The sequence below is a fragment of the Pipistrellus hanaki genome, assembly GCF_964339955.1.
Source record: "Pipistrellus hanaki genome assembly, chromosome: 1".
NCBI lineage: Eukaryota > Metazoa > Chordata > Mammalia > Chiroptera > Vespertilionidae > Pipistrellus > Pipistrellus hanaki.
Window position 1 is genome coordinate 89,390,225 of NC_140503.1, and position 13,025 is coordinate 89,403,249.

General features: G+C 34.5%; 1 protein-coding gene across 13 annotated transcripts in view; it reads left to right on the forward strand.

Moving 5' to 3' along the window:
* Positions 1-13,025, forward strand: part of WAC (WW domain containing adaptor with coiled-coil) — an 81,529-nt gene that overhangs the window by 41,890 nt on the left and 26,614 nt on the right. For 9 of the 13 annotated variants that reach the window (XM_084875981.1, XM_084875985.1, XM_084875987.1 and 6 more), the window contains exons 4-6: positions 2,778-2,884; positions 10,304-10,419; positions 10,990-11,102. In XM_084875981.1, the coding sequence (XP_084732107.1) occupies positions 2,778-2,884; positions 10,304-10,419; positions 10,990-11,102 (336 nt within the window). The remainder of the gene's footprint in view (positions 1-2,777; positions 2,885-10,303; positions 10,420-10,989; positions 11,103-13,025) is intronic. The other 4 variants (XM_084875989.1, XM_084875988.1, XM_084875983.1 and 1 more) reach the window with 1 other exon arrangement.

Consider the following 13,025-nt stretch of genomic DNA (forward strand, 5'->3'; position numbering starts at 1 on the left):
ACTTTATTTCATAGATTGAAGCTATTTCATAGAATGTTTTATTCAAGAATATGTGCAGGGCTTCTTAATGGATAACTCTGGGATTTATTTCACTCAATAAAATTGGCATTTCCTCCCCCCCTCCCCCAACCCCTTATTGCTGAGATATTTATGGAAATTTTTATGACAATCTCAACTATAATAAGTATACCTGTATGATAGTCTAGTAGTCTATATTACTAGTTCTGTTTCTTTTGTATTTAACTATAAACCTGATTTTTAAAAATTTGTATGAGTACATCTAAAAAGTATAAATTTCTGCATAGTTCTGCATAATTTGCTTTGTAACTGACTGTGTTAGGGTCCTTTGACTGCCCCCAGGTTCGGTGATTGTCTAAGTGGACTCACAGAACCCAGTATACAGTCATTATCATAGCTATGATTTATTATCATAAAAGGATGGAGAACATAATAAAAAGGAAAGGGCATGTGGGGCAAAATCTGGAGGGAACCAGATAAAAGCTTCCAAGAATCTTCACCAGTAGAGTTACACAAGACAGACTTCATTCCTCCAGCCGTGAATTGTGACAACACTTGCAAAATGCTGTGTACCAGGGAAGCTTATTAGAAATTTAGTGCCCAGGGCTTTCATTGGACTTGACTTATTATGTAGGCACCTCTGCCTAGCACATACAAAAGTCTGGATTCTCAGTGGGAAAAGCAGGTGTGCAACATAAATCATTGGCACAGTGAGCTGCTCTTACAGTTATTGTGGGAATGCTCCTGAAACCTAGGTTTCCACATGCCAGTCAGGGGCAAGCTCTGCAAGCAAGCCTTTCTAAAGATAACAGTCTTTTAAGCTTGCTATGTTAACTTTTCTGCTCACTAACTTTACTTTTGACCAATTTCTTCTTGATTTTGTTTATTCACACAATTTATTGAAGAATTTATAGTCTACTTTGTTAATAGTTTAGTGTTTTACATAAATATATACTGTTCAAGATAAAATTAAAAACAAGTGAAGAAACCATTAGGCCTCTCAAGATGCAGGCTTTTGGGGAATTTTCTCTTTGTACCACCTAAGTTGTGCTCAGTACCTAGGTAACCCTCTTTTGTATCTTTTTAAATATATTTTTATTGATTTCAGAGAAGGAGGGGATAGAGAGAGAGATTTAGAAACATCAATGATGAGAGAGAATCATTGATTGGCTGCCTCCTACATGCCCCCTATTGGGAATCCAGCCCACAACTCTGGGCATGTGTTCTTGACCAGAATCGAACCCGAGACCTCTTGCTCTGCAGGCTGACTTTCTATCTATTTAGCCAAACCGGCTAGGGCTCCTCTTTTGTATTTTATTATATCGCTGGCTTTATTGGGTCTTTGGATCTGCTTTAAGCTGGCCCCTATCCGAGGTTAAATGTTGGCTATTGTCTTTTTTCTTGTCACATTCTTTAATTCAGTCTGAGTGCCCAGTGCTTGCTTATTATATGCAAGGCAAAGCTAAGAGCCCCCTACTTTTCACTTCTAATGGAAGAGACTTCCAGCTCCACTTCCGAATTCCTAGTTCTACATAGATCTGCTGACCATTTCTATTTTAATATCTGAAACCTTATAGTCATCTTCTGTCTGTCCGGGTTCATTCTTAAATATTATTAGTTTTTTCTGTTGATTGTGAAATAAATGAGTTCTTACTCATTTCTACTCATAATGGCTGGTTCCTACTGCTAACTAATTTCTGGACCATTTAAATTGTTCTTCCCTCTTCCGTTGAATTATTTTTAACTTGATGCTAAAAAAATAAAATAATGTGGAATGAATTGAAATACTAATGGTTAAACCTTTTTGTGTCATTAATGTTTTTGCAAGTCTGGATTTTTATACCTTAGCTTTTCCTAAGACAAGAAAAACATCATCTCTAATGATCTCTGTGATGTGTAGATTACTCATAAAACTTAGGAGTTACATTTAAACATTTTTTAGGTAGAGTTGATCCTGTTACCAGAAAACTTGACATTTTTTATCATCTTAAAAGCAAGCACCTTCCAAGAGACTTAACTTTTTAAAAACTTGATACTGTTTTAGTTGAAAAATAGGTGAAGCTACTTAAGAAACTGAGAAATATTGTAATTGCAAAAACATATTGAATAGTTGTGATTTTCAGGTCTGTATGGTTGAATATTTGTACCCTTTTTCCTCTATATATGTTGTGTTTCTGTCATTTCCTAATAAAACTTTTATTTTTAAGAAACCCAGAAGTTGTTAGAAATTATATGGATGAGGTTTTGCTCATCTAATTATAACAACACTAGAGGCACGATGCACAAAATTTGTGCAGAGGATGGGGGGTAGTGAGGGGTCCTTTAGTCTGGCAGTATTAGATCCCTCTCGCAAGCCTTGTCCCCTCGCTCCTAAACTCCCACTTGTTCGGTAACACTGCCGCTTTGGGAACACACTGACCACTAGGGGTCAGCTTCTGCGTTGTGCGTCTGCCCCCTGGTGGTCAGTGTGCATCATATTGATCGGTCATTCTGGTTGTTCTGCCATAAGGATCACTGGGCTTTTATTATATAGACTGTTCCATATTAGCCATGTAGCATGTGTACTGATTAACCCACATTTTAGTAGGCTCACAAATACTTTATGTATTAATAAAAAGCATGAATACATATGTATTCCTGATCTTATATAAAGTGACTTAGGGATATACTTTCTAGTACAGTGATATAAAGATACATGACATGTTGGAAGCCAGTTTAAATTAAATATGAAGTAAAACTTATAATTTTCTTTTTTTAAGGGACCAGTTACTCTCCACAAGAAAATTCACACAACCACAGTAGTCTTCATAGTTCAAATTCACATTCTTCTAATCCAAGCAATAATCCAAGCAAAACTTCAGATGCAGTAAGTATATAAACACACCCAATTTTGTTTTTTTTTGTTTGTTTTTTAATTCATTGCAAAACCCCTTAACACCAAGTCTTGCTAAGTCTAATGTTGTTTAAAAAATAAATAAATAAATAAATTTCTTTACATCTAAGTTACCTTTTTCTTAATGTTCCCTAAGATTACTGAGATAACCTTATTAGAATTGAGGATAGTCCAAGAACACTGTATTATTTGTCACTATTCCTTTATAGAGCAAAAATTTACCATTGAGATATAAAGAACCTTAGATTGTGAAACTTCTGTAGTTTAACTTAAGCCGCTCTTTTCCATACTATCTAATAAAAGAGTAATATGCAGATTGACCATCACTCCAACATACAAGATGGCTGCCACAAGATGGCCAGCTGAGGAGGACAGTTGGGAGGGACCTGCAAGGGAGGGCAATTGGGGGCAATCAAGCCTGTAGGAGAGGGCAGTTGGGGGTGACCAGGCCGGCAGAGGAGGGAAGTTGGGGGCAACAGGGCCTGCAGGGGAGAGCATTTGAAGGTGACTAGGCCTGTAGGGGAGGGCATTTAGGGGCAATCTGGCTGGCAGGAGAGCAGTTGGGCATCAATCAGGCAGGCAGGGGAGTGGTTAGGGCATGATCAGGCTGGCAATCAGGCAGGCCGGCAGGCTAGCAGTTGAGAGCCAGCAGTCCTATATTGTGAGAGGGATGTCTGACTGCCTACCAGGATTGGGCCTAAACGGGCAGTTGGACATTCCTCAGGTGGTCCCAGATTGGAGAGGATGCAGGTTGGGCTGAGGGATGGACACATACACACATACACACACACACACACACACACACACACACACACACACACACACACACACACCCTGTGCACGAATTTCGTGCTCCAGGCCTCTTGTAATATATAAATTTCTTATATATGTATTGAGGATCTACTGTTACTGTAGTTATACACTCTTTTAGACAGTAGTGACATAAAAGTCCCTTTTCTCAAAGTTCTAATACATTTATTAAAATTTTTTAAAATAAATTTTTATTTATTTCACAGAGAAAGGGAGGGAAAGATAGAAATATCAATGACGAGAGAGAATCATTGATTGGCTGCCTCCTGCACATCTCACACAGGGAGATCCATCCTCCAACACTGGTAGAGCTATTTAGCAAAAATTTAATGAGGTTTTAATTTGCCAAGCATATCCTAGATTGTAGTTCTATACAACTAGGAAAACGTGGCTCACGTTAAAGGAACTTTCAGGTCTGTGGTAGAAACCAAAAAATAAAACATTGCATGTTAATGTTGCTTTAGGAGTCCTCAAGATGAGGATGGACTCCCAGAATTATGAGGAGGGTATTAAAGTATATGTAATGCTACCCAATAGATTGAACCGTTAAAAGAGTTCTGGAATTTGTGTAATATGCAAAAGAACACCACTTACAAGAGAAGTGTGAAATAGTTTGCATGTTTGGAGAACTACAGGATTTTGATAATATGGCACAGTGAAAACAATTCAGGTGACAGAGATGAGTGGGTGTCGGTCAACAGAGAGTTATGTATCTTGCCAAGGAATGTGAATTTTATATAAAGGCAGTGGAGACCCATTGAAGGATAAAACTGGTCAAGTCACATCATATTTGCAGCTTAAAACATATCAGATAGCTACATGGAAAGTACATTATAGAAAAGAACAACAAGAAAGCTATAGAAGTGTAAGGTTGAATCCAACAGAGTTTTGTCTTGATTATCTGGGTGATCATCATACCTTTATTGGCATTGAAAGACCCTAAAAGGGTCTTTATCTAGTTAAAACAGTGTGGATAGTACATTTTTATAGAAAGTTGAGACAGCAATGATAATTTCCTAAAATAAATGTAGAATAGTTTTAAATATTGTGTTAATCAGGGTCTAATTGGAAAAATAGAAGTCATGCTTATTATGTTTAGCATAATTTAATAATAATTCTATATATAGGATTGATTAAGCAGATACTGAGGACTGAATAAAACAAAAAAGGACATTGAATACATACATATATATATATATATATATATATATATATATATATATATATATATATATATATATATAGTGATTATCCCTTTGGGCTGATGAGCAATAGGAAAAGGTTGGGGTTACCAGAACTGAATAGCTTAGAAGGAGGAGCTGGTGATAGTACCTTTCAGTGTTTCGGTGAAGCTAATTCAGGTTTGGAGCAGATAGCAGAAAACTGGAAACTGGAACTATGGCTACTAGGCTTCTCCTTTGTCCTCCCTTTTAGTCTTTCTCTAATGCCAACTGTAGCAGAATCTAACAGGAGGCTAGCTGGCTAAATAGAATGTAATTTGTGTTATTCCAACCCTAGTATCACAGAACAGAATATAGAAGGGTGGTATTAAGGCAGGGTCAAGAGCTTGATAAACTGTTAACTGTTATCATCAAATTGCTTGTAATGGGTTATTTTCAATGAGATACACAGGATTTTAGAATGAATAGCCCTGTGTGTGTGTGTGTGTGTGTGTGTGTGTAAAATGGCTTTATTTACAAAGCAACACCTCTAAATTTCTATTATTATAGACAATTCAGATTTGGGCATTTACTGTTATGATAGAAGGCAGGCCCTATAAATATTGTTTTGGTTTAAAAAAAATACTTATTTAAGGAAAACAAATTCTGATTATTTTGATTTTCAAGAAATGAATTAATAGTGAAACCAGAAAGGATAAATAATGGGCATCATATAGTCTTGAAAGACCCAAATCATAAAGGATGTCAGGGAATTTCATTATAGGAGTGGAAACTGAAACCATTACCAGAATGGATTTAATGTTATGTGTTTTCAGAATCAGGGTTTCCCCTTGCTGTAAATTTTAACTGTTGGTATATAATTAATCTCCAAGTAGTGGTCTTTTACATTATAATGTACCCAGCCATTATGACACATATATCAGTTAAAAACTGTGAATTTAATGTTACCTGAAAAGAGGGCTTTTGAACATTTCTGAAGGTTTCTTAAAAATTGACTTTCTTTGTCTTAAAATCTCTTCAAATGGAAGTCTTTGACTAATGAATACATAAAATTACCTTTCATCTAATAGTTTCATAATGAAAGAATAAATGAACAGATGAACATTATTTTAACCTTCTTTAAAAAAACACGTTATTTTTCGTCTTTGAAGTTTTTAGGTTTTAATTCTATCTTTGAAAATAAGTAACAATTATTATTTAGATTACTACATAGATATTTGGTTATATAGTGACATTTACTAAGTTAACTATTGAAAGTCAAGTTGAAATGACCTTATTTTTTTAGTATTAGATTAAGATTCACATGTAGTTTCCTTCTAAATACTATGATAAACATTAATTATGTCTAACATAGAGCCTACCTAGCCCATACTGAACATTTAGGAACAGCTTGTCGAATGCCTCCTTCATAATCATGATAGGACTTACAGGTATTATGTAGACTATTTAGATAAGCTGTGCATATTTGTGTTTTTATAAAAAAGAAGCCTCTGGATTTCTTCATTTTTAATTCCCATTTTAAAGATATTATAATTAAAATCTTCTGTGTATCCTTCACCAATTTTGATTTGTTGAGAAACATTTTAAATTCAGTCTTAGAGGATTGCATTAACTTTCAACTTACCCTTTGCATATTGTGGAACTTTAAGTTTGAAGTTCTCAAGATCTCTTCTCTGTAACCAATCTTGCCTAACGATATTCCAATTAATTAAAAAAATTTTATTTGAGAACTCTCAGGTCTCCATGAAATTCTTTGTTACAATGAGTGTCATCTTTGATGATGTTATTTTGTGATTTGCTCTTTATTAGCAATTCATAAAGTAATTCCAGAATTGACTTTCATTTCCATAGTTTAATAACTTGGAGAAGGATGTGTTTGAAGTGAGTAGAAAGGGAGATGCTTTTTTTTAAGTAGAGAAAAATCAACTCTCTCATATAAGAGTATTAAAAGACATTTTGAATTGAAGGACAGCAGATGGTGGCTCAGTAACTGTTCAGTGTTAGTTTTGTCTTGTAGAGTAGCCATTTTTAAACTTTTAGTCTCAAGATGTCTTCACTTTCATGAACATTGTTTTTGTTTATTTGGACTCTATTATCAGTATTTACCATGTTAAAAATTAAAGCTGATTTTAAAATCAATTGTAAACCCATTATATATGTAACATGTAATTATATTTCAAACATTTCTATGTTTGTTAATCCTTACCTTAGGGTATTTTCTTTCCATTGATTTTAGAGAGTAAAAGGGCAGGAGAGAGAGAGAGAGATTGAATGATTGATTGATTGATTGATTGCATTGACCATAGGCAGGGATTGCTGATTTCTAATCAGGTAACCACACTGGCCAGGGCCTTTTATTGATTTTGAGAGAGGGACAGAGGAAGAGGCAGAGAGAGAGAGAGAGGGAGGGAGGGAGGGAGGGAGGGAGGGAGGGAGAAAGAGAGAGAAACATCAGTGATGAGAGAGAATCATTGATTAGCAAACTCCTAGATGTCCCTACTGGGAATTGAGCCCACAATCCTGGGCATGTGCCCTGACTGAAAATCAAACCAGCAACTTTTGGATGCATGGATGACACCCATCCAACTGAGCAATACTGGTCAGGTTGGCTTATAATATATTTTATGATAGATAATGTCTAAAACAAAAAATAGACATTGAACATCTTTTGAATGCCTGACTTAATAGAAGAGACCTATAATTTCATATCCGCATTTAGTCTTTTGTGAACAAAAATCTGTGCAGTCTGAGAAAACACAGTGTTCTTATGGTGGAATGAGGAGAAAAGCAGTCATCTTAGTTTTATTATTAAAATAGTTTTGATCTTGTGAAATGATCGGGGAGGCCCTCAACAGTTCCTGGACAATACTTGGCAGAACTGCTGCTTTAGGGCATATGTTGGCAACTATATCAAGCTTAATTTAGAAAACTTGTATGTTTTCAGGCCTTTGTTTGCTTAGCTCTTAATTTTAGATTCTTTTTGATAAATTCAATACCTGTGTATATATTAATAACAATGCATTGTATAATTGAAATTGTAAGAGAGAACTTAAACGTTTACATATAAAAAGATGAGTATTGTGTTAACTAGATGTGCAGAAAAACACTTTCACAGTGTATATGTATATCACATCATCCCTATGTACACTTTAAATAAATTACAATTTTATTTGTTAGTTATACCTCAATAAAACTGAAAGGAAATAAAGTGGGCGGGGGGGAAGTTGAACACCTGCTGTTTCTTGCACATTAGCATTTAAAAAATAACTTCATTACTTAATTTTTCTCCCCCAACTTTGATCTTTTTTTTTTTTTTTTAATATATTTTATTGATATTTTACGGAGAGGAAGGGAGAGAGAGAGCTAGAAACATCGATGAGAGAGAGTCATCGATCAGCTGCCTCTTGCACACCCCCTACTGGGGATATGCCCGCAACCAAGGCACATGCCCTTGACCGGAATCGAACCCGGGACCTTTCAGTCCGCAGGCCGACGCTCTATCCACTGAGCCAAAACAGTCTCGGCCCAACTTTGATCTTTTTTGAGGGTGGAAGAGGGGTGGTGAAAGCTAAAGTTTTCTGGTATATGATAAGAATGCTGTACCCTGGAACACATACTTGTACTAACCTAAGATTTGATAGGCAAAATCAATGGAGTGTCGTAGACACATGCTTTTCAGGATTCTGGTTTTTGAACTTTTAACTGTTCTGCAGTTGTGCCAGAATGTAAGTTAATTATCATTAAATAAACTTTAGTTTTTAAATTTTTTCCTTAAAGCAAGACTTTGGGCCAGGGAAACATTATTCTGATACAAACTCCTTATCTTCCCCAGGACAGGAAACAGTTTTCAAACCATCACTGTGAAGAACACTGGTCTAAATCACTCTCTCATCTACTCTGGTTCACCTGCCTCAGATCTCTTTCTACTTCTTCAGATCAAATTAGTAATCCCATATAACCTCTTGCCAAGTAAATCAAACCAAAAATGTCCAGCTATATCCATAGAACAGCTCAGTATGCTTAATAATTTAGCTATAGGGGGTAGGTAGTAGATGATGTAGAAGAATTGAATTTTGCCTTCTGTGATTACTGCAGCTTGGTGTAACCTGATTCTTCAAAGGAGGGGGATTGAGCATTAACTTTCCACTGATTTTAGAGGTGTGGAGGCACAAGGCAGATTTCCAAATAGCTTCATTATTTAGAGACATAAAATTGAGATTATAAACAAATAATAGGATCTGCAGTATTTATTCAACCCTAAAAATTATGACATTTCCAGAATTGGTGTTGATTTAGTGGAAATAATGGAATCTGCAAACCTGAATTTTGATTCTTTTTCTACCACTAATTGTTTTTAGCACCTTTGGACAACTTAAGTTATCTCCACTTATTTCCTCATCGGTAAAATTAAAGCTTGAGTTGGCAAGGCATAAAAGTTCCTTTCTTCATGCTTTAAAATTGTGTCACACTATGCTATGTTGAACCCAGAACAAGGATAGGCTATCAGAGTATAACATTATTTCATTTTAAACTTAAAGCTTTAAAAAAAAAAATAGTTAAGAAATTCATCTGAAATGTGCTTGGAATTCTACCAGATTTCTTGTGGCCAGTGCTGCAGGTACTTAAACTTTCTGAGATCGGTTCCATAAAAACTGGGCCTTTCAGTTTTTTCTAATTTCATTCTAATTTTACAGTGCCTTTAAAATAACTGCAAGATACTGAGAATGTTCAAAAGTCTAGTTTTAGTTATAGGAAAAATGTGTGATGCTGCTTATGTGAGACAAGGTTTAATAAATACTTGACCCATTTCATTTGTTTTGAAGATGAAACAAATTCATTGCCTTTAATTAGCTATTTGTTTACATTTTTAAATCTTGTGCTTTTCCCCCCACTAAATAACAGTAAATATAAGCAGGTTGTTCTCTATCACACTGTATATGATAACTATTGTGCCTATGAGTTTAGAGCTAATGTGCCATCAGCTCAGTTAGTTCTCCAACCCCTTCCCCCCACCACCAATGTGACTGGATTCCAGCAATTAAAATTATGATAATGGGGAACTTTCGTAATGCTTTTCAAATGTCAGGATGTTGTAAAGTTAACATTTTTCTTCCTGCCCCTAATAAATTAGTATTTATTAATCTATTTAATTTTATATTTATTAATTTGCTTAACATATTTAATAGAGTTTTCCATTGTTATCTTTGAAGGTTTTCATAAACTAAGGTCTCCTAAGGGGTGTGTGTGTGTGTTTATTTATTTATTTACATCCTAGATCAGGTTGTCTTTATCTTATTAGTCTTTTCCCATATATACTTTGAAAACCATTGACATTCTTGATATTTCATATCAAGTTATTAAACAGTATTAACATTTTCTAATTTTTAAAAATATTTTTAAGTCTTATGATTCTGCAGATGACTGGTCTGAGCACATTAGCTCTTCTGGGAAAAAATACTACTACAATTGTCGAACAGAAGTTTCACAATGGGAAAAACCAAAAGAGTGGCTTGAAAGGTATTTAGCTCTTAATCTAATTGAACAGTATTTCTCATTCTTGATTCTATCAGTTAACATCTTAGAACATTAAACATTATAAGTTTAGGTTTCTAATAGTGATATTTATTCTCCTATATAATTGCAGTGATTGGCCCATTATCTGTGTATGCCATGATTTCCTTAAAAAAACTAAGACAGAGTAAGCAACTGTTCTCCGGGGCCTTGTGAACATTTGGTGCACTTAATTTAAAATTTTATATTCACATTTATTCATTTTTATATAATTGTAATGGAAATCTTTGTAATTTTTGTGGGACAGTATGTTCCTTCATATATGTAGAATTAATATTACAGAGTTTTGGTTGTTGGGTTAATGTTATATAAATAATTGGTATAATATTTTTACCAGTGGAAATGTTAATGTTTTGTTTACTGCATCCTATGTACCACATCAGTAACATAATAATAAAACTATATTCAGTTATTTAATTTTGCATATATAATTTTGTTGAACATTTGGCCAGAAGTGTTATATGTAGACTTATTATATATGATTTAATTATTATGGGTTTATTTTTTTATTTTTAGAGAACAGAGACAGAAAGAAGCAAACAAGATGGCAGTTAATAGCTTCCCAAAAGATAGGGATTACAGAAGAGAGGTGATGCAAGCAACAGCCACTAATGCATTTGCCAGTGGAAGTAAGTATTTTTTTCTTTGAAATAGTAATGATGTTTACTTCATTCCTGTGGTTCATTTATGCTATAGATCTAAATGCATAAACATTTACATATGTAAACTAAAATAAATAGGAATATATAGGGTTTCCTTTATGTTGGATATGTTTCCCTAATCACCATTTTGTTTCCTGAAAAGGGAAAGTATGCACAGTGGAATAATACAAACAAGTATTCATTAATATCCTTAATGGCTGTAATGCAGTTAAGTTGGTAAAAAAAAAAAAAAAAAAAAAAAAAGTAATAAAATAAAACTTCATTTTGTAGATTGACTTCTTTTTAAAACAGGAGCTTCCCCCTATCCATGTACTCCCACACCCCATGTTGAATTATATACTATTAAACTGAGCACTGATATCCCTTCCAGAACTCCCTGGGCTTCAATTTAATAATTGAATCAGCGCCCCCTACACAGATAGTGACATCACAGTGCCTATTGTTGTTTGGTTGATGAAAAACTTGTTTTGGAATCGGTTTCAGCATGACTATAAACATGCAGAACATTTCCATGCATAGCCTAATGTTCTTTGGGGGTCAGATTTTGTCTTAAGTGGGACAATATAAGTTGCATACATTTGTTTTTAACTCATTTAAAATTAAAAGTAAAATTTTTTTTCAAATTTAAATTTGAGTTTGAAGCTTTTACTAGTCATATCCTTTTCCCAGTGGCGTCTCTTATCTAGAATAAAATTGAAATTCCAGAGAGTTTTTTTGGGCCCTTTATTAAACTTTTAAATTTTGAGAGGAATTCCAGGTTTGTTCTAGGAATTCTTAGATTTAAGCATTTGAATTTTCCTCCTATAATTCAAAACAAAAAAGTAGGGGATCTATTTAGTTTCAGCAGAGGATATTAATATTTTGATGGGAATAATTATATAAGATGAAACAGCATAATTCTGTGGGACTAAATGTTTGAGATATATTTCTTGGAACATTTAATTTTTTTATATAGTGAAATTGTACTTAATTCTTAGAAAACAATGATTTAAAGTACTAAAGCTAGCCCTAGCCAATTTGCTCAGTGGTTAGAGTGCCAGTGTGTAGATTGAAAGGGCCTGGGTTTGATTCTGGTCAAGGGCACATGCCTGGGTTGTGGGCTCATCCCAGTAGGGGTCGTGCAGGAGAGATCCATTCAGTGATTCTCTCTCATCATGATTTTTCTATCTCCCTCTCCATCCTTCTCTAAAATCAATAAAAATTGTGTCTTTTAACAATAAATAAAGTACTAAAGTTAGGAAATTAAGAATGGTATTTTGAGATGGAAGACTTAGGATCTAGTCCAATTAAACTTAATACCTTAAATGACTGTCTTTTGGCAAACAATTAGAAGTGAGATTAATGCTTTCCTCTCCAGGTTTAAAAAAACAACAACAAATACAATACTACAATAGCTCCGAGCTTGTGGGCCTCTTGAACAAATTGTGTTGTGGGGGTGTAGGTGGGTATTGAGGAAGAGTGGCAAATGGGTGTAAAAAATAACAACTTTTTAAAAATTAATGGGGTAGGCTTCCTCAGAGAGGAAAAAGGATCAGAGCCTAGTATGTCTACTTTAGTCTTTCCAACCTTTTTTTTTGGCCATGCCCTACCTAAAATTCTGATGCTTCCCCTATAACATATAACTCTTATTCAAAAAGTGAGCTCTTATTCACATGGAGGAAGCCTAAAAGGCCATTAACTTTATCTAACAAACAAGATTCCAAAGAACATGGCATCCATGAAAGAGAAAAAAGAACAAAGGACAGTTGAGTTGAAGTACTGAGGAAGAAATCAATAAATTGTTAGAAAAGTAATAATATGATATGAAAAAAAGCAAATAAAGATTCAGAATATATAATAGAGAACCGAAATGCTTAAATATGTCACAATATATGAGGCCCCTAGAACCAT